At 44.0% G+C, this 22,453-nt stretch overlaps 2 protein-coding genes across 9 annotated transcripts in view; one reads left to right on the top strand and one right to left on the bottom strand.

Moving 5' to 3' along the window:
- LOC128400628 (integrin alpha-M-like) overlaps nucleotides 1-22,453 on the top strand; it is a 159,481-nt gene that overhangs the window by 18,176 nt on the left and 118,852 nt on the right. The window lies entirely within an intron of this gene.
- LOC128400626 (potassium voltage-gated channel subfamily C member 1-like) overlaps nucleotides 4,006-22,453 on the bottom strand; it is a 52,286-nt gene continuing 33,838 nt past the window's right edge. Inside the window, exons 5-9 of one of the 8 annotated variants that reach the window (XM_053362939.1) lie at nucleotides 15,047-15,167; nucleotides 11,121-11,163; nucleotides 9,494-9,552; nucleotides 8,291-8,337; nucleotides 4,006-5,635 (exon numbers count right to left, since the gene is read on the bottom strand). In XM_053362939.1, coding sequence (XP_053218914.1) covers nucleotides 15,070-15,167 — 98 coding nt within the window. In that variant the 3' untranslated portion in view covers nucleotides 4,006-5,635; nucleotides 8,291-8,337; nucleotides 9,494-9,552; nucleotides 11,121-11,163; nucleotides 15,047-15,069. Of the gene's footprint in view, nucleotides 5,636-8,290; nucleotides 8,338-9,262; nucleotides 9,553-11,120; nucleotides 11,164-15,046; nucleotides 15,168-22,453 lie in introns of all 8 variants that reach the window. The other 7 variants (XM_053362938.1, XM_053362942.1, XM_053362940.1 and 4 more) reach the window with 7 other exon arrangements.

Raw genomic sequence — 22,453 nt, 5'->3', positions numbered from 1 at the left:
GTGGCATGAGGGTTAGTGCCTCTTTTGTTGTGGCCCCAATGTTTGTGGGATGCCTTCAAATGGGTTCCAAAGACCAATTTGCTTTAGGTTGTTTCCTTTTGTCATATATTGAGTACTGATATTTTAAATTGGATTTATCTTGGCTAGAAATATTTTTAAATATTTTAAAGTTTATTATGCAAGGCTGTTTAAACAGACTCTGCTGCTTTATGGAATTTTGATGTTTCTGACTTCAGTGATATATTGAGTTTTATAAATTAGTAGCTGCCTTAGTAGAGGGCCCTAAAGGGGGTCTGGAAATCAAACACACACACATATAAGAAATAGCAGGTGCCCAATGGCCATTCTGAATTATGGGGCATACTGTTGGATGTGCAGCAGGTGGACACAATGAGCAAGGTCTTCTCTGCTGTAATACAAGGACTCTGGAGTGCACTCTTCCCAAGGAAAGACAGCTCAGCTCCATCTTTATTAGCCTCCAGATGGGCAGTGAAGACAGTTTTACTTCAACAGGCTTTCAGTTTTTATACTGAAGTGTTTAATCTGCTATTGTTGGGGTTATATTTCATATTATTGTTTTCTTATATTTTATTTACTGATGTTTCAACTATGTTAGCCTAAATTCAGATTATCTTTAGCTAGATTATCAAGGCTGAAATGTTAAAACAAAACAAAACAAACTAAGCATTCACTCCACAGACCTGAACTGGTTTAATATTCGTTCATAATCCCCAAGAAACCTAGGGACAATAGCACTGAGAGATGGAGGAAGATTTATAAGGATCTCTTAACACAGAATTTCCAATAACCTTACAATCAACTGCAATTCCCAGGAAAGAGTGTTTGTGCCTGTGAGCTATGAGAGTTTAATTGGTATAAACTGATATAATTTGTCATAAATGCATTCCCATGTCCGATCTAGGTATGATAGCAAACAATGGCTTGTTGTTATGAGAGCCAGCCTGCACAAAGCTCAAGCTAGCACACGCAGTCCTCCCCTCTCTTCATTTTCTGCATGCACAAAAAGAAGATAAAAACTTCCACTTTTGAACTAGTTACAGTTCCCCATTATTTCCAAATTTGGGAATCTGTGATTTTGCCTAACTAACAGGTAGTTAATAAACCAGGATTTTAAAGTATAGTTTGGTCCTGGGTTTTTTTAACTAACCACAGAACAAACCTGATTTTCCAAGTTCAGAATAATGGGGAACTGGTTCATTCACATGACTGTCATTGATTCTCAGGTTGGCTGACTTCCCACACCCTCAAATCAGTCCCAGAAGCCCCTTGGTTATATCTATAAGAGAGCTATTTTATGGGCATTAAAAAGAAGTTACTTTCACATGAGATAACTCCTTTGATCAATTTGGACTGTGAAAAAATGTTACAACTGGGTACAATGCAGACAAAAGTCTAATAAAATAGCCAGTGCTGACTTTGGACAATCATATCTCTGCTAAATAAGCCAAGATGTACACAAGCATTTTGCCTCTGTTCTTGCACTGTTGGTGTGCCACAATAAGCCATGAAATTGTGAATCAAGCACAATTTCCTACTTCATCTAAACTGGGAAACTATGGTCACCAGGCTTGGAACAAGCCAGGATCTTAAACCATGGTTTGAAGGTGACTTAAGGTCCTGTCCTGTCCTGAACATGATAATGATAATGTCTTGGTTCAAATGAAATGGAAAAATACAGTTAATAATTGAAGGCTTCCAAGTTCAACTACAATACTCTGAGAATGGAGGAAGGGGTTGCATGTGCAGACACAAGCCTCATTCATATTTTGATTTATCTGGCTGAGATATGATTGTCTGAATGAAGTCTTGTCTCCACTGTCCTTTTCTCAATGGACATGCTGTTGCCTTCTTCTGTTTGCTTTTAGCTTGTCTTATTGCTCCTCATTTAACACAAAGGTTTCTAAAGTCTTTATGGGTACAAATGTAGCTTTGGCAACAGCAGACCAAATCCTTTGAGTAATAAGCTTAAACTCCAAAAAGCAGGCTACTTATACTGCTACAATGATGAATAAGAGGCGATTTTGAACTTCTACTAGTTACGAGAACCAAAGTATGGAAGGCATAAGAGAAGAGTATTTGTCATTTTATCTCTTAAATGTGAATGGTAGGTAGCTTCTTCAACTGGTCAAGAACTGGTAACTGCTTACTATGGATAGCTTGACACAGACTATGGGTTAAGCACCCACTGTCTGAACTAAATGAGTTTGCTCCTGTCTGGTTAGCATAAGAGAAATGAACTACATGTTCTTTTAACATAGCTTGCTCTTGAATTTTTACAATGGTACTGTAACTTTTGTTAGCTGCCATGGCATCCTGTTGGGAGAGATAGAAAGTTGGGACAGAAATATTTTAAATAAACAAATAATCATGTTTTATCAAATGTGTAGTGGTGGAAGGGGAAAGGTTTCTAAGCTCTCTGAGAGCTGATCACTTGGCCACCACAATGATATGCAGCTACTGGTGTTGATAAGTTTAATGACAACAAGGTATCTATGACCTTTAAGGTCAACATTTAATAGACCAGCTCTGTACTCCATAAGGCTAATCAGATGCTGATGAAGATGTGATGCATTTAGCACAGGCTTTACATGGAGTAAATAATGGTTAACGTATAAATCAGTTTGGCCAGTGCCTACCAGCTGCCATTTCATAACCACAAGATAGCTTGTTTTTGTGCAACTCTGGCTATCACACATCAGCCATCAAGGATATGAATGTCTTTACCCTGTGAATGCAAGGCCTGCCAACAAGAAGCAAGAGGATCAGCACTGAACTATGGGATACCAATCACTTCAGCTACGCATAATATTCGTTCCTAGAGAGCGACTTTTAAGACTGCTTATGGAACAAGCAACAAGGTTGAGGACAGAATCCTCCCCTATTAAGCTTACTTTCAGACCACACACAAAATATTTTGGCTGCCACAGGGGTCACCCTGCCTCCATCACTGGCTCAGTCAAGTTCCAGAACTACTTCCAAGTTGAGTAATTCTCTTTAAAAGCTGTAAGGAGACATCTTCCAACAGTTCACTCTTCGTTTCCTAAGCCTCTTACAAAACATAGTTTTACATTTTTCAAAAGTGCATTAATTGGAAAAACTGGAGCTGTGCAAATCTGCAAATCTTACCACACCTAAAAAAATATTCAGTCAGATTGGTCCTATACTTTTCAAACAAGCGGTGGTGCTTCGCTGTTTGGTTTTTTCTCTTTTACAACTGCTAATTGCTTGGGGAACCGGTTTTTAACGGTAGCTGAGGCACTGAAGATTCCCATCTTCCAGAACATCTACAAAGGGAACATGCCACTCTGTATTATACCCCACTGACAAAATAGAATTCTTTCACCAAAATACATCAGCTACAGAGAATGGAGTTTGCAACACATCAGAGCATCTCTCACTTCCTCTTTTCAGCTTGGCCACCCTTCAAAACCACTGCTTTTTGCAGTCCTGCTGGGCCAACTCTCTGAACACTCACATAATAAAACGCCAGCCTTGCTGCGTCCTGTCTTTTCCTCTGGGGCTTACTTATATGAGTTGACAGTGTGCACAACATTCTCCTCCCTCTTGCATTGTTTCAGATTTATAAACATTTTCTTACAAACATGAGGCTTTTGAATTCTTCTCTGTGACAGAGAGCTCTCCTTGCCAGCATCTTACAGCCATCAATAATCCCACACCCAGGGAAGGAAAAAGCCCTTTAGGATACACCAGGCTCCTACAATGTGTGGTGCCTCCAACCCCCTTGCGGGATGGGAACAGGTCAGGGGAGTGGGCACTGGCTAAATTTGGTGATTTTTATTGTTGCAGGGCATTGCAAGTCCAGAAGGAAAGTATACCTCTCTCTCTTGTTGTAGTTGTTCTTTTTTGTGTTGTTGTTTTTTCTTTTGTTTTTGCATATAACATTAAATATTGTCGCTTACAGTATCACATGCAAATACATGCTGGCTTGGAAAATGCAGATTCTAAATAGTTTAGCTCGGCGACACTATTCCTTAAGCTTTTATTTTGTCTGTCTCAGCAGCATTGCTTTGAAAAATAATATGTCCCGTACTCTGCTGCTAAATAATGTGTCCCCATATTCTGTTGCTCCAGGAGAAGCTTACAGGTGAAATATTTCCCCACACATGGTCGCCAACAAATGTTCTGATCCTGTTGTTCTATATATATATATATCTGCTGAAAAATAGGTTTATTTTTGTTTTCCTGCATTTCATTTTTGTTGTTGTTGAGTCTTTATTTCTCCCCGCTCCTTTTTTTTGCAATCAGATCAAAGCGCCACTCCATCCCAGCTTCGGATGGAATCAGGAAAAAAAATCACAGTGAAAGCACTCACCTTAACAAGGAGTGCTCCATTACCGTTTTTTTTCTGTGTGCGGAAAACGAAAAAAGGAACAGAAGAGAAGTGGGGCGGGGAGACGTGAAGGAAGAAGGCTGGGTCTCTTAAGCTTTCTCCTTCAGACCCAGTCAAATCCTGGAATTTCCTGCTCCCCAACCACATTCTGGTTTCCATGCCTGCCCTCAGCTCCTTCATCTGTAGGAACTTGAGTGTTCTTGGAATATCTACATCATAGGAAAGTCATTATCATGCATCAGGCAGAAGGGAGCACTTGACCTTATTGCTTGTGATTGATGGAAGATCCATGCACAAAAGAGAACAATTCCAAGGAAAGATAATAGAAGGCCAAAGGCAGATGGGTGGGGTGGCCTTCTCCAGGGAGACTGTGGAGTGTCCATGTGTTCAAAGAACCAGAATTGCTCAGTAAGTAAGGAGGGAGAGAGAAAGAGACAGAGAGAGAGAAAGACTGGATGGATACCTAAAGTGTGGATAGTTTTGACACTTGGAAAGATGTTTTGTGGAGATGGGTAGACTGAAAACAGATTACAGTGTTAGAGAGAGAGAGAGAGAGAGAGAGAGAGAGAGAGAGAGAAGTCCAAGGAAGTTTGTCACTAAGCTCTATGGCTCATTGCAGTCCTGAGTAAGATGATGAAAAGGGGAAGAGCACTAAAGGGAGAGAAATAAAGCGCAAAGCCAGGGCCAGAGAAAAATCGTGCACTCTAGTGAGGTTGAAGAGGGGGAGAAATGCAGGCAACCCAGAGAGGAGGGACAGAGCCCCTTTCCTGCAGTGTCCATCTCTCAGTGACCTCCTCCTCTTCGGAGTATTTGGATTTTCTGAGCAAGCCAGCCCCCCGCATTCACCCTCCCACCGGTAAATTATTTAAGCCCCACTCTTGATCCATAGCCACGGGAACAGAAGGCTTCAGGCCTCGGGATTCTCATGGACACTCCAGAAAGTGCAAACTTTAGTGCAACACCACCTGTGAGATGCCTCCTGTGTTTTACTTGTTCCAATGCATTTGACCGCCTTTGTTTTCTTTTTCCTTTTTTTGGCATTACCTTATTTTTTTTCTTTTTCTTCTCTATATATTTTTTTAAAAATAAACGAACATACAAGCTAACCCCAAGCATCCCTGGTGCGTCTCTATAGGATGGAAGGGATGGGCGAGCGGGGACGTCGGACGGAACCAGGCGAGCCGAAAGGAGTGGGCGCCGGAGACAGGCGCAGTCCAGCAATGCTGTTCAGGCTGTGGGACTTCTCATAGCCTGTTGGAAGCGCTGTGGGGAAAAGAGAGAAGTGAAAGGGGTGAACGGGGGAAGAGGAACACAGGTCAAGTTAAGGCCCTGACTCTCTCACAGTAGGGACTCTGGCACTAGCAACCATAGCAGCATGCTAGAGGAGGGAGCTGCCCTCTGCTACACTTCATATGCCTGATATACTAGATTCTTGGTCCTCTTAGCTCAGCACTGGCCACATCTGGAGATTTGTTGATGGCTTCATACATTCAATGAAGCTGTGGCTGCACACTGTGGCCTGGTGTTTCTCCTTCGACCTTTCCTTCATGCCCTGGGATTTGGCAAAGATTTTGCTTTTACCAAAAGTTCCCTGTTAGGTCTGAAGCAAGAACTCTGTCTTGATGCTGATTAACAAACCAGGATAATTTTGGCTGATCAGATCCTAGCTTGTTAAATGACATTAAGCCAAATTTATGAAGGTTTATGAAGCCGCTGGCTGATGTTCAAACATAGCCACTGTCTTACTCTAATTGCCAGCAGCTCTCCAAGGTTTCAGGCCGACGTCTTTCTCAGATTTGCCACCTGGAAATTCAAGGAATTGAATCTGGGATGTTCTGCACACAGTGCTTGTGCTCTACCACTGAACTATAACCCTTCCCCAGTGCTGCTGCTCTAGATTGCTAGAGGGCAGGGTTGTAGCTATCAGCTCAGCAAGCTTCAGATGCCACATGCGGACAAAATGTCCCAGAAAGCTGTGCAAAGCTGCCAACCCTGGTTTGGGTTCCTTGGCCTGTCAGTCAGCCTGTGCCTGCCTGCTTCTCATACCACCATTCTTGACCATCTCCCAAATCAATGTTACCTTCTACAACCAGTCTCAGGCTCGATCTTCCATGTTGAACTTGGAAACATTATTCCACAATCATAGTTCTAAGCCAAAGCATTCCTTAACTGGAAGCTCTGTGGCCTCAGTCTTGAAGAGCATGAGCTGTTAGCTGAAACTGAACTTGCTGAGGGCCAAACTAGACGTGACCTTAAATGGATGCCTCTTTGCATTTAACATTCAGCCTTAAAAAACAAAACAAAACTCTTAGCATCAGCCGGAGGGAGCTGATCATGTTTAGAACCACAGCAGCTGTGGAGGGAGGGGGAATCCTGCCTCTGAAACTGGTACTGTACCGCACTGTGAAGAAATCTCCCATTTGCCCCAGTTTCTTCTTCCTGCAAAGAGCAGCTTCAAAGGAACAGTTTTTGTCAAGACTACAGCAAAGGAGGAAAAGGTTAAACTTTCCCTCCCTGCTTGGTAATGATATTGATAATTATTCGCCCCTGCCCCCAGTAGCGGCAGTTTTGCATTTTTGAAACCCAAAAAGACACATTAAGTATCACGGCTATTTTGGCCGTTAAGAAGCTGCCTTGGCAAGCCATTGTTTCTTCTCATCCTATAATACAGGGATGATAATAATAATAATAATTAGGACTACAGCTCAGCTGGGAAAGCTCAGTCAGTAGACCATGAGACTCTTAATCTCAGAGTCATGGATTTGAGCCTGACATTGAGCAAAATCCTGCACTGCAGTGGGTTAGACTAGATAACCCTTCCAACTCTGTGATTCTATGATACTATTCAGTTAAATAAGTCTTATTAAATCTGAATGAATTTGTGTTCAACCCAAATCATAATTTTGACGAAAAAGCCATACTTGTCTTTAGTTGGTTAACCTACCTGATTAATCAATTAAATGTTGCAGCCGTAATAATTAGGGCTGCTGTCAAGGGTTGCCACTGTTGACCCTCAGAGCCTCCTAGCCTGACTGCTCCTCCTCTCTGCTGTTGATGCAGCCTGTTCAGCTACCTTATATGGGTGAGGAGAACCTCTACATGCCTCTGCAGTAACCTCTGCATGTTTTGCTCTTTCCCTCTGGAAAGTGCTGTGAATTGGGCACAGAGGGAGAGGCCAGGAAATGGGCAGTGGGAACAGTGGCAAGCAGAACAAAGTGGGCCTGTTTGGCTGATGGGAGCACTGAGAATGTCTTGCCCAAGGGACTGCTCCTCCCCCCCCCAAAAAAACCCTCCCGAAATTAGCATTGCCAATAATAATACTGACTTGGCTTACATGATTGCCATTTGAAGATTGTGGTGGGTTTTTTGTAAACATAATTAGAAAAAAAGTAGCAAATAGTCTTTCATATAAGCTGATCTTGTACTGTGGGGAACTGACTATATGCTTTTCATTCTCTGGAGAATCCTAGCCTGGCTTCCTGCTGCTCCACCCTATATCCTTTCCTACATCTCTCCTCTGTTTCCCTAGGAAGCATAAATCCTCACTGCCCCCCATTACATGCTCACAGATAGGTTCCCCACAAAGCTACGCATGCAACACAAGCAAAAACATGTACACCGTGCTCGCATTCCTCTTAAAACAGGCCAGGGGGACGAGATGCATGGGAATTGAGCCTGTTTTGAACTGTAACATAGTTGCTTAGCATATTATGTGTGGAAAGGAGACAGATAAGTGCCCTTGTGGCATCCTACGTGGCACATAGGGGCAGAAGGTGATCACTACATGTGGTGTGTTCAGTCACAGCAGCTTCCAAGGGGAAGGGACTGCAGTTTACAGTGCAGACAACACACAGTTGGAGCCTCTCTAAGAAAAGCTTATATACACAAAAACAAATAAAGATATAAATAGATACTTACATGTCACTGATCTGCCATCGGAGTACATAATAAAGGACACCTCGGAGCTGAATAACATGTAATCACATATGTATGCATGGGTTTGGAGGTCACAACAGACTGCGTTATGTTGGTAGCATGAACTATGTATAAAATGTATGTGTTGGAACAACATGGTACTGGGTACGAATCAGACTGTGAACTAGAGCAGATATGTGTACGGATATTAATAGTATGCATTTAATCAGAATGTCTGATGGAGCAGTATGCAAAAATGACATCAACGGGGGTTGCATATTCTGCCCGTGGCCAAGCATGTATCACAGTGCAGCCTTCCCCAACCTGGTGCCTTCCAGATGCTGCTGGCCTACACCTCCCAATAGCCTCAGCCAGCATGGCCAGTGGTGAAGCATGATGGGAAATGTAGTCCAACAGCATCTAGAATGCACTGGGTTGTGGAAGCCTGCTGTAGGGTGTGTGGACCTGCTTATCAGAATGCACGTAGTATGTGTTGCTAGTGTGTTAACACATGAACCACAAATGCAAGCATGTGCTGTGCTGGACCAATACGTAGCACGTTTATAAACGGTGTGTATGCATATTTATGAATACGGTGAAACTTCATGTACCACGTTTACAGCACACTATCTGTGACCCTGTGTGTCTGTGGCATGTCAATATATGTGTTGTGCATTTCTGCAGCACACTGTATGTTGGAGTAGGATGTCTTAGAAACTATGCTGCATAACATGCACATGGAAAACATGCCACCACGTACGCCTGTGGCATACTACATGCCATGTAATGTGTTATGTTATGCATGCAGATAAGCAGTGTCTATACAGCATGCTCTGTTTACCAGACTAGCATGTTACTGGATGTTTAAAGTATGCAATACAGAGATGCCAGCCTTCCCTTCAGGGTATCACACTAAGCCTACTGCAAAGCAAGGCCCAGTTTCTCTGCCCATGGAAGCCTTACAGTGAGGCTTACCTGCATGTGGAAGAGCTGCTCCACCATGGAGACAGCTGCATCTCAACACCACTACACAAAGGATCCCTGCATGAACAAATGCTCCCAACTCAGCTCTGATCAGGGTGGAGAAAAAGGACCTTATTGCACAGAGTGTGATGCCCTGAGGATTCCCATCTGCCAGGCAGCCCACCCCAGGAGCAGAAACGACAACACGCTGAGATTGGATTGAAAGCATTGAGCAGGGCTGACCTGCCTCCGGGGGGGCGCTGGAGTTCACATGCCCAGCCAGTCTCAGGCGGTAATCAGAGCTGGAGACAGAGAAAGACACGGAGACCTGATCACACCGCGCTGAAAATGCTAAGCAGGACAGGTTGTGCAAGCGGCAAAGAGCAATGTTCACTTCCTTTGTGTGCATGAGAAAGGGGGTTAATTTTGCAAGGAACTGATGCACACTTACTGATGCACACAACGGGAATGAGGAGGGGGAGAAAAACGGCACGTGCAAAAGTGCACATTCCTCATGCTGCCAGGTGCACTTTTCAATTGCACAGGCAGCACTTGCACGAGAGTCAAATTTGCACATTCTGAGGATTGCTTCACAGATGTTTCCTACGTAGAAGTCACTTCTGTGAAACAAAACTTCAGAGACACGGAGCTTATCTCTTCTATTTGCACATGCAAGTCTTCATAACCATGTGCAACCCAGCAGCAAGTTGCACATTTAGCCCATTTTGCAAGAGCAGAAAAAGCTTCACCTGCAAACAGGTACAAATGCAGATGTGCAAACACTCTGATTGTGTTTGTCACATTTCCTTTCATTTGCTTATCCAGGTTTTGCATGTGCAGATGGAGAGCAGAGCTTCCCTGGCATGCAGCACTTTTTGAACATGTTCACCAGGTGCCCAGTTTCACACTTACCTCTTCTGCACTTACACACACACACACACACACACACACACAAAATTTGATTTTACAACCACAACAAAGGTGCACCTTTATCTCCTTCACACTTTTAAATAGGATTTTGGACATAGGTCTCAATTCCATATGCATGGCAATCTGCACCAGGATACAGGATAGTGGAGATTGTCTACAGATGGGGAGAGGAGTGCACCCACAGGATTTGCAATAGTGGCTTTCTGGCACCAGACCCGTTGGACAGCAGTTTAGGAAGGGCCAAGGTGCTGGGGATGGGGGAGTGTGTAGCTAATCCTAGGAAACCCTAAGGGCAGGCAGAATTAGTCATTCACCTTGTCATCTGGGGTGAGTTAAGAACTGCATCCAAGCAACCATGCATACAACCTTCACCTAAATTGATGCCTTTGTTTCTTTAACACCACAAATGGATAACAAAACTAGATTAGACAGGCAAATAACTAGGGTTGCCATATTTCAAACAGTGAAAATCCGGACAGAAAAGTTGTTGTGCTTTATTTATTTATTTTTATTTTTGAATAATTTTCTTTTGGCAAATTCACAAAAGAAAGGATGTTTTTGAGCTATTTTTTAAGGAAAATCACAAAAAAACCAACATTGCGCTGACAGAGGTTGCCATACGTCTGGATTTTCCTGGACTTTTTTGGGTTTTTTTAGCAGATTATGCCCGGACACTGCTTCCAACTGCAGTATTCCCGATATGTCCAGGAATTCCGGATGTATGGAGATGCTAGAATGGTCTTTTTCACAAGTCTGGTGTAAGAAGGCATTCTTTCTGATGCTCTCCTCCACTTTCCCACCCCACCCCCATGCATTGGACGCTGGGGTGAGGCTGCAAGAGGTGTCAGCCTCATCCAAACGGCTCCCTGTGGAAAATGGAAAATATTCCCCCTGGGTGCAAAAAACAAGCAGGCTAAGGTGTGTGGAGCGAGTTACGTACCTGGCTCACGCGGTCGGGGCGTTACGAGAATACAGGGTGGACCCTACAAGACGTATGAAATGGGGCATTAATTGGAATCAAATATTGGTGCAGCCCATCTTTGGGGAGAACACGAGGGGAGCCCAGCATCTTAATAGGTCCTTGTGCAGTTTCAAATATACTTATCCTTTGTGCTAACCTATCCTTATTTCCTTTTATGCTTCTAGTCTTACACCAAATCAAGCCCACACTCCCAAGTGCACTTCACTCCCCCCGTCCCTCTTCCTCACCATCCCTGCTGACTCCTCCAGCAACACCCATTTCTCAGTTTAATCTTCTGAGCATGATTCTTTACTTTGTGAGTGTGTGCTGTGGAGTACAGCTCCTGCACTCATCCCCACCCTGTTGTGTCTCTATGGGCATCCTCAAATCCAGAGCTATGGGGCCCCCCAGTCGTGTTCCCTTCTGTGGACAGGCGCAATATTTGCCCTGAAAATGAAAACAGATAATATGAAATAAGCCACAAGCACATGGGATACCGGGGTGGGTGGGTTATAAAGACATCTTAGTGCCTAGAGTTATGAAAGGTGGGGAAAAGGGTAGAAATATAGAGCTCCCCCCTCAAAGCAAACAGAATTCAGAGCTGTTTCATGATGGGCCTGATTTAGGGACCTCATCCCTACCTGAAACTTAAGCTGCAGTCCGGTACACACTTATACAGAATGTTCCCATTGAGTGGTGGGACTAAGAACACATAACTGCATATACTCGCATTCATATTTTCTTGCCTTGCCTCTCCCCTTTCTCCTTCTCACTGTCAAAATTGAGATTGTAAGCTCCTTGGGGTAGGGGCTCTTCGTTTTTTGTTTTTTTACTTTGTTAAGCTTGATTTGTGATTTTAAAAATAATAGACCTGGCTTGCCAGTAGTACATGTGAAAAGGATCTAGGGGTCTAGATGACTCTTGGAGTCCCTTCCAACTCTACAATACTATGACAGGGTCTGCCAACCTATCAGCATTTCATTGTAATGTACTTCTCATTAATAGTCTAGGATGACTGGTCAATGGCTGGCTGATCAACAGACGCTACTAGTCAGGAGAAAGCCACTAGATAGGAGAGGAATCTCTCTGGTCCTTTGAACAAGGTCACTTCTACACTACCTGTTTAATGAGCATTTATTCTGATTTGTTTGTTGAGAGATTAGACTCTGTCAGCACTTTCCCCCTGATTTGTTTGTGGGGAGAATAGATAGTGCTGTGTCAAGCAAGTGTTATCCCTAAGTTTCCAGTGTAATTTTCTGTCACTTTCCGTTTTTGGGGGTGGGCGGGGTGGGGCAGCAGGTTTGTTGTGCAAGACTTCCCAAGCAACTATAATTGCACAGCCTGAATTAGCCAGTATGTGACTGAATCCTACCCCAAAATGGTGACAGTTTGGAAGCGCTCTGAGATACCTATCAGAACTTGAAGAAAGTAATGCTTTTTCTGGTGAACAGTGGGACTGGTGTGTGTGTGTGTAAAAAGAGCGAGCGACCACAAAGTAGCAGTCCAGAAGGCTCAGATCAAATGGTTTCTATGTGGAGTTCATTGAAATGAGTGATGGAGCCTGGGGGTTGCCCAAGATGCTCTCTCCCTGTAGCAGTGCCTGCTCGCTTCCACTTATATTCTGCTGGTATATTTGTCAAACAAATATTACCAAGGCACTCTTAGTGAATCTCTACCAGTGCTTTCCTATCCAAAGGAGATTAAGTCCACTGGTGCTGCCTCCAGAATTTCTCACAGCTCAGTGAAGGGGGTGTTTTTTGTGCAACTGCATGCTAAATGCATTTCACACATATGCAGGGCCTCTGGGGAACTGTGTGCAGTGTCTGTTCAAGGACAGGTTTCAGTTCATTCCAATCACCATGTCATTTTGGATTTTGAGAAAGGCAGGGCTAAACAGCTTTGCACAAATCACACAGGCAGAGCCCTCCCTTCTTCCATGGAAATTTGAAGTAATACAGGTTTATAAATTGATGCATGAGGTGGAGAAAGTGGTTCAAGAGAAGTGGGGCTGGATCCAGGTTTTAGGGGTTGCCTGAGCAGGCTCTTCTTAATGCCCTCTAGTGCCTACCCTCACTTGAGAGTCCTGCATTGCTGGGGGCTGGACTAGATGACTCTCAGGGTCCCTTCCAACTCTACAGTTCTATGATTCTGTGATTTGTGCCTGCATGTGAACAGGTTTGCCTGATGACAGTGGCTCATTATGTCACCAACCGGTAAGCCCAAGAGCAGGCACAGGCAAACTCCGGCCCTCCAGATGTTTGGGACTACAATTCCCATCATCCCTAGCTAACAGGACCAGTGGTCAGGGATTATGGGAATTGTAGTCCCAAACATCTGGAGGGCCGGAGTTTGCCTATGCCTGCCCAAGAGTGTAACACCCCTGCAAGCAAGAGGCTGGTGGGTGGCCCCCCTCCTCTCCATGGTGTTCACCAGCATGTGCACTTATAAGGCAACAAGAGCTAAAGGGGCGTCCCCCTCGTATGCCTTCACTCACTTCCCCAGCAGGATTCCTGCCGTCAGGTATGCCAGTCAGCAAGTGAGCATGGTATACGAGGCTAGTGCCACTGCCAGGAGCCAAAGTGAAGGAGGGTGCTGGGGGCAGAACCAGCCAGTTGCCTCCGCCCTATGCCAGGTACCAAAGTCAGGCCATGTGAGAAGTTTCTCTCCTAATACTGGAGTTTGGAAATCGTTCAGTGAAATTGGCTGTTGATTCAGGATCAGGACAGACAAAAGAGGATCAGCAGCTTAGAAACTGTTAGAATTCTGATCCGTTTTTGATGGTGTTGAATGATCACCTGGAACTCCTTCAGAAAGAAGAGTTGAATGGCAGCAGTAGCACAAGAAAAAGAAGGAGAAGGAAAACCATATTTGGGAAGATCTAACAGGGCTTCCCTTAAACCCTACAGGTAGCATTGGTGGAATTGCCTCAGAGACTCAGCGTTATGTGTAGTCTGCAGTAAAAATGGAGAGCAGCATTCTGTGCCAAGATAACTTCAATGCAGCAACACTAACTGGGGGGTGGATTGAAACCTGCAACCTATAAAGGTAAAGGTAAAGGTACCCCTGCCCGTACGGGCCAGTCTTGACAGACTCTAGGGTTGTGCGCCCATCTCACTCAAGAGGCCGGGGGCCAGCGCTGTCCGGAGACACTTCCGGGTCACGTGGCCAGCGTGACATCGCTGCTCTGGCGAGCCAGAGCCGCACACGGAAACGCCGTTTACCTTCCCGCTAGTAAGCGGTCCCTATTTATCTACTTGCACCCGGGAGTGCTTTCAAACTGCTAGGTTGGCAGGCGCTGGGACCGAACAACGGGAGCGCACCCCGCCGCGGGGATTCGAACCGCCGACCTTTCGATCGGCAAGCCCTAGGCACTGAGGCTTTTACCCACAGCGCCACCCGCGTCCCCTGCAACCTATATAAATGTGCAAATTTATTTAATTTATTTATTTATGCATGCTTTTAGGGGTCTTATTTTGACATTACTATGCTCACCACACCAAGGAGAACCAATAAAGCCCAGTCCTCTTCCTCCAGGGAAATCCTGAGGATCCAGCTAGATGCTACGTAGGTTAGTAGTGATCCAGCAGGTTCTAGTATGACCTCATTCTCCTGCATTCTCCAATGAGCCCCAAAATGGCTGTTTCCATTTCTTTCTTGGCATTTTTTCATTTTTGCTTTCCTTTCCATGCAACTATGGGTGGAACATTTGGTTCCTCACTTCAGCCAGTTTATTCTTCACCTGAGCCCTACCAGAAATGCAGCTGGTAACTCTAGGTGCTGGAGGAGGGGAGCTGCAAAGTGGTCAATGGTGGCGAGTTTTGCAGGGAAGGCAAGCGACAAGGAGGACTAAATTGCAAGAGTGAGTAATGGGGTGGGGAGTGGGGTGATGTGGGGAGCCTACTCACCAATTCCCTGCATTCCAGGCATCCTACTCATGCTTCCAGGGGGCCGCGTTGGCATTGTAGTCATGCAGGTACCAGGAGGTGGCAGAGGAGTCTGATGCTGGCTGCGGCAGGCGGCGGGCGCCTATGGGGCCCGGGTTTGGTGGGCAGTGGGGTAGAGGGGGAAGGATAGGGGGTAGGAGCAATGGATGGAAATGAAAAGGGGATAGGAGAAACAGACAGAGGATGTGTGAGGAGGAGGCACTGAAGATGGGCATGTGATGAAGTAGAGGAAGGCACAGCTGTGAAACACCCCTCTCCCACCCCTCACCCCTCTATTGCCCATCTCCCAACCTGAGCTCAGGACTCCTGGTGCCCAGACTCACCTGTCCTGATACATTGGGTTTCCCTCCCTCAGGAGTCCTGCTTTTTTAGCTTTTAGCTTCTAATGCACTACCACTAAAAGGTAAATCTGCATGATGTCATGGTTAGGACGCTTGCCGTAGATGAGAGAGACCTGGGTTCAATTCCCACTTAACCACGGAATTCACTAGGCGGCACTATCTCTGTGCCTAACCTAACTGACTGTGTGGTTTATGAGGATAAAAGTGGTGGGGAATAATTCTCTGTGCAGGCTTCAGAGAGGAAGTGGAGGGCCATTAGTATGTCATGTTTAATGACAGAGCAGGCTTCTGCCTCAATCATTCTAAGCTGTTTTTAAACTACAGCTATAATTTTCATTGCTTTATTATTACTTAATTATGACTGGATAGTGCTGTTGTTTAATAAATGTGGCATTATTATTATTATTATTATTTTTAACTAACAAGGCTGCTTGCATATTTTATTTATTATTACTTGGCTCGTAATTAATTTCTTGTTGAAACAGGCAGGTGATCTCCTGCTACGCTTATCCTGATTTGGGACAGTAGACTCCAGCGGTGCTTATCTCTGTCACGTCCTTTTCACTGCTGCTTGCTGACTTGCTTGATTCCCAATCTATCTGAACGAGCTGCAAAATTATTTAGCAATGTCCTCAGTAAGGTACTATTGTTGGGACATGGCATGGGGGAAGCCTCAAATCCCAGTTCAAGAATGAGTTCACCTTGGGCCAGTGAACATTAGTCAGCACAGCCCTACTTTGTGATGATGATGATGGTGGTGATGAAGAAAATGAGGGTGGCTTGACTGCTGCCTTGACCACCTTAGAGGAAAGGTGGAATATAATGAAAGCCAGTAACATACAGCATCTCGTAGATGTTTTTGTTTGGAGGCAATCTAGAAATAATGGTTAAATAAGAAGAGAAAAGCTGTGCTTTTAATAGGAGATCCTAGCAACTGAACCTGGGGCTATGTGTGCAAACTGTGAGCTCTACCGCTTAGCTGTAGCACCTTCCCTAAAATGGCCAAAGCATTGGTCAGGAATCAAACAGGCCTCCCTTGTGACACATCAAGACCATGGGGTGTAGGAAGGGGAGGCAGACCACCCTGGGTGCCCTCACTGAGGGGGGTAACATTCGGCTTGCCGTCCACAACTCCCAAGCCTACCCCGAGCCGTCGGGGTAAGGGGGGGGAGCTGTGCTGCTTTGCCGGTGCCATTCCCCCCATTCCCCTTCATTTTGACAGCTTGGGGGAGGCTTGGGAGTCGCGGGCGGGCAGCGTGCTGAATGGCCGCCATGGGTGGCTCGCTCCGGGCACCCGAGTGGCTATCCCGCACCTGGGAGGGCACCCTCCATGCCACACACCCCTCGGGAGCTCGCCCGCCCTGGGCAGCACGGGCATATGCTCCACCGCTGCACTGACCCAGAAAATAATGGTGTGCAGCACTGAGGAAACAGCAGCACATGAGCTTAAAACAAAATAAAACCCTATGATTCTGTGACTCACTCCCATCAGCCCCATCCTGTCTTGCCTAAGAATTTTTCTGTGGTGCAGATGGTATTCAGCAGTCTCCTCATGCTGGCCAGGCTACCAATGTCCTAAATTTTCCACCAGCTGGGAACACAGCTCTCTCTCTCCCCCTACCCTCCCATGAAGGAACATCCATTATATTCTGAGCTACAGGGAATATGATAGGTGACTAGTGCAAGGCACAGGATGGACTACACCACCCCATTGGAAACATGATTACTATGCTGAACAGAAGACCCACTCCCTCGTTTACTTAGCATAATGTTTAACCCAGCAGTCCTTGGCTTGATCTCTCTCCCTCTCCATATCAAGTTTTAATTTTATTTTATTGTGTGTGCGCGCACGCGCATGCTCAGCCTTGGTGCTATGCAATAAGAAAATTTCCATTTGCAGACATCTGGATTAACAATGATGCACAAAGCAGTGGCCTATTTCCCATGTTAATTTGCATACATTTGGATTAGGATGTAAAGAGCACTTAATCTCCAAGAGGTACGAGGGCACAAATCACCCCCTACTATCTGCCCTAAAAATTCTGCTCCCCAATATTAAATCTGCCATAACACTGTGCAGCTATTCAGTGGAACTGATGCTCTGCACATGCTCAGACATTCTATTTATTTTACTGTAATGTATTCCGGGAATGAGCCCTGCTACTGAAATCAGATTCTGTAGCTGTGTGCCTTGACTCAAACCTCACCTCCAACATTTTGTTATCATTTGCGCGCATTGAGATTTATTAATGTCTATAAGTAAATCAGCAGTGGTCTTGCCCTGAGTATTATATTTGATTTAAAAGCATACGTCAGTGAATATTCACATACTTAGGGCTTAATAAGTGTATGCAAATGAACAGTACACTGAGTATTTTTAAAAACGTGTTTATAGATTAAAATCCCAGATGAACAGCTGGTCTAATCTCTTAACTGCAAACATACGAAAGATGCTGTAAGCACTCTAGAAGGGTACTCTCCATTTGCATGGGGGCAACAGATTGGCTTAACAGCCCCAGCTGATGTCCAGTTTGAACTGATTGGGTGCCAAGCATTTCACAGATGAAAACAGGAACATGCTTGTCATACTCCTCATTCAAAAGAGCCCTCCACTGCATGTTAATGAAGACTCTACTCTGTCCATTGCATGCTTTATTTCTTTAGTCTGCAATAGCTTGACCTTCACAAGGCGGTTGTTATTTTGATTAAAGATATATTTGAAACCACAAAACTGTCTAGCAATGGATCACAACCCAAAGTATACCTCAGCACCTGCAGTGGTAGGTTGTGCACTGCACACAAGGCAAAAATAGGGACACTGATTTACCAGGGCCAGTTAACCCAAAATAGGGGCTGTCCGTCATAAACAGAAGCAGTTGGAGAATACGGAGTTCTTGGATATCACCCAGAACCATCTGCGACACAGAGAGGTTCTGTGGCCAATGCACAGGAACTTCTAGGGGGAAACAGGTGACATGGAAAGGGCTACTTCAGGGCAAGACATCGGAAAACTACCAGCCTGCTGATGAAAAAGGCTATCGCCACAGTAAACTAGTTGTGCTCCAATTCTAACTCCACTTTCTTGGAAGTAAGCCCAAGTCCTCAACAGGACTTAATTCTGAGTGGATGTGGTTAGGATTGTGCTGTTAGGCTCTAGGGTGCCATAGCACACTTTATACTTCAGCTAGTAAGCAAAAACATCAGAGCAATGGTTTCCCTTCCTTTTTTAATTTACATACACTGGGATTAATTAGCAATTGCTTATGAACAATAGGCTTTCTCCCCTCTGGCCCTTTGCTTCTCTCTCTTATCCAGCAATCCAAAACCCATTTAACTCCAAAAAGGAGCCTCATATAAGTGAACAGGTGATCTCTCTCCACAGTGCCTGGTTAATGGATTGCGGCCTTAAGTCTGCTTTTCATGCATCGTGTTTATCCTGAGGCTGTGATGTGATAAATTACCAAGTGGTATTTCAATAACACCATCGCTTTATTCATGCTTGTCCAGACATCTTTTTAATCTGGTGGTAAGATTGCTGTGGCTCTTTGCCAAGGACATTTCCGCCCACACATGTGCTCCTAGGTGATATCCCAGAATGCACTCTGGCATATCTGGGACCACTGAGACTGTCTTAAGTGTGCCAAGTGTGGGGAGGGGACAACTTTGTCTGCTTCTCCATGTTTGCTTGGAGGACCAAGAAAGGAAAATGGGGTCAAATACAGTGAACAGAGGTAGATATTTTCTTTAGTGCACATACAAGGCTAGGTAAACCTTTACCCAATTAAAGCAAAAATTGTCCACTATGACACCCTGAACTCCACCTATGGTAATCAGGTGCAAATATTTGTTGATCAAAAGCACTGTTCTATTAAGCATCAGATTTTATATTTTTAGAAATTAGCTTTAATGTAAATCTAGAGAGAGACTGCCAAAAGTAAGCACCATTTTAGCATTTGCATTCCCTCCTTTATGAGATAGAGAAAATGCCTTTTCCAAGGTGATACCTTCTGTGACAAGTATGCCTCTGTTGGTTTTCCTACATGTAAATATTTGATTGATGGATTAATGAACTAAAACTCCTATGAATAATAACAAAGATTTATTTTAATCAGATGGCAGATATTAAAAAAAAAATATTCCACCAGGGACAGTTTCCCTTGCAAGAATACAAGCAGCTAATTCTGCTAAAACTCCCTCTGTTACACATTTTGGTAGAACAAAAGGAATTTTTTTTTTTTACTCACTATTACAGTATCCAATCGGGATCAAAATATGATTGTGCACTTCACTGTCAGCTCCACCAATTAATACTAGTCCCCACATTAATCAACCAAACATTTAGTTGATTAACTGAGTAAAGCCTGAGGCTCTAATTAAGACCTGAAAAAAATCAGAAGAACAAAGTTTTGGGGTACGTTTGTTTGTTTAGCTGATTGAAGCCTAACACCGACTATGAGAGGACAAAAGACTAAATAGAGGTTGGGAATTACAATTTGCTACCTTGTTAAACACAAAATACATTTAGCTGAACAGCGCACTTGGGTTCTTGCATTGTAATTGTGAGTACAGTAAACATAACCTTTACTGATGGATTGTGTTTGAAGTGCCAAAGTATTTTGTTATAAATTCCAGAGGGGTAGCTATATTATCTCTTGCAGCAAAAACAATTTAACAGTCTTGTAGTCCCTTAAATTCCAACAAATTTATTATGGCATAAGCTTTCATGGATTCGAGCTCAGTGACATTTGTTAGTCTTTAAGATGTCACAAGTCTCCTTGGAAGTATTTTTGAGTAGGCTACTCCTGAACTTCAGGAATAGCTTTCTCTCAGTCTTTCATGACCCTATTCCTCAGTAATCTTACATTAGTAGCTAGAATTGAGTATCAGCGGAGGTGAGGTGGGTGTAGAAGGACCCCTCTGGCCCATTAACAGAAAACAGCAGGTGAAGCTTTTTTGGCAAACAGCTATGCAAGATCAATTGCTAATGGTTGCAGAACAAACAGCAGTTAAAGGGGCACCTATGCAGGTTTGGCTGAAAAATGGACAACACTAACCAGCATCCATTGAACTAAGTGAGACTTGCTTCTAGGTAGATATGCATTGAATTGCAAGGATATCAGGGATGGATTCAAAATATGCCCTGCTCCCCATTTCAGATAAATGGAGGGAACTGTAGGCAGATCAGTCACATTAGCAATGAATTTCTTCCTAAGCACTACAATGTTTAATCAATAAACAATTACATTAATCATTTAATAAAAATCTCTGCTTGGTTTAAAAAGGTGCTTTGATTAATCAGATAGCAGATCCCATCCCCCCAAAAAAGGTATTAGTTTTAATGCAGGCATCCTTAACAACTGCATATTGCAAACACACTTGAAAGAGGCATTTCCACTTTTATTGCACATATTCACATAGTATGCATGTGAAAATCTCTCTTCTAAAATACCTGCTGTGATACAAACGTATCTGATGTATATAAAAAAATCCCCTTCAGAGGTACTGCTTTACCTATATTCAAATTTGTGCAAATCTAAATTTATTAATTGGCTAAAACTCATATAGTTCATCATCAGAGTTTCCTTTAATCTTGGTGACAGTCCTGGTATTTTCACCAATAAGCGTTGGGGGACCAGGTGAAACTCAGAGTTCATCCAGACTTCCTTTTGTGTCACGTTTCTAGGCACAGGTCTGTGCTTTAAATCTCCATGTCTGAGTGCTTTTTTTTGGTCCCAGCACTTTCCCTGCGAAAACCCACTCTTTACCACTGAAAACAATCCTGTGGAAAGCCTGAATTGTTGTTTGTTCTGATTCAGCATTAAGGAGCAGGTTTTCCTGAGGAAAGTGGTAGGGGGAAAATAAAAAGCTCTTAGACAGGGAAAGTGCAGATCCATGCCCAAGAATGCACAGGGCAAAAAGTAAGTGTGGATCAGCCCTTAGGCTTGTTTTGCTAGTCAGGAAAGCTGGGAGACTCTGCCCTTTGCTGGAAACTGACTGTTGCATCAATTTATATGAGCCATGTGACTTGTAAGACAAGAAGAACTCTGTTGTGCACCTGTGGTCCCTTTGCTTCCTTTTCGTGACACTGACTGCCCAAGACTGAAACCGCAAATTGATTAACTGGTTAAGTAATTAAAAACCTTTTCAGTTGACTAAAAAGACACCGCCAGTTAGTAAGACAACTCTTTTCTTAAAATAATAATAATAATTTGAAATGGTGCACAACCAACACCATCTGAGAAAAGCCATTTGCCAGTGCCTGCTGTAACATATACATGCACCACCAAAACCTAAAGGAAGTACACTTCCTTTCTTCAAAGCTATTGTTTTAGTCATCATATGCCAAACTGACTGATTAAAACTCAGTTGGTTGATAGACTACAATTTCTTCAACTAAGTGATAACCTTAATTCTGCTTGATGAAGAATTCTGTGCAATTCAAAGGTCTGCATGCTGTTATGCCAAATGAAGTCTTCCCAATAAAATATCATACCTATACCAAAACCTATTTTATGTCTCAAAAGCTGTGGACCAGAAAGATAATTGTCAAGATTTGGACCTAATGACAAGTGGCAAGCCGACAAGTCGCTGCTCCCTTGAGCTCTCTGTAGTTGCTCCTTGCCTGCTTCTTGCCGATTCTCCCTGCTGTGTAACACCTCAAACATCTGTCGTGTTCTCTCCCTCGGTGGAAGTAAATACCTCGTCAGCTTTCATTTGCTGCCTCCTCCTGTTCCCCTGCTGTGACAGGCACAACCTTGTCCCTGTTCGAGAGGCTGCCTGCTGCTAAGATCAGCTTCTGACAGATGCTAGACCAGCAGTTATAAAACACTCAACACACGTTGCTGCTGATTCCTCTCCAGAGGGGCAATGTTCTCCCATACCTTTCCACAGTGAGATGGGCAAAACTAAGATTGGCTCTCGCCTAATTTAGGATGGAGGACTGCAAATGGAAGAGGTCTCATAAGAACTATTGGTAGGTTTTCCAGCAGTACTGAAATCAGTTTGATCAGTGACAGCAGTCCAGTGT

The sequence above is a fragment of the Podarcis raffonei genome, chromosome 13, assembly GCF_027172205.1.
Source record: "Podarcis raffonei isolate rPodRaf1 chromosome 13, rPodRaf1.pri, whole genome shotgun sequence".
Taxonomy (NCBI): Eukaryota; Metazoa; Chordata; class Lepidosauria; order Squamata; family Lacertidae; genus Podarcis; species Podarcis raffonei.
This window is presented reverse-complemented; position numbering and strand designations above follow the sequence as displayed.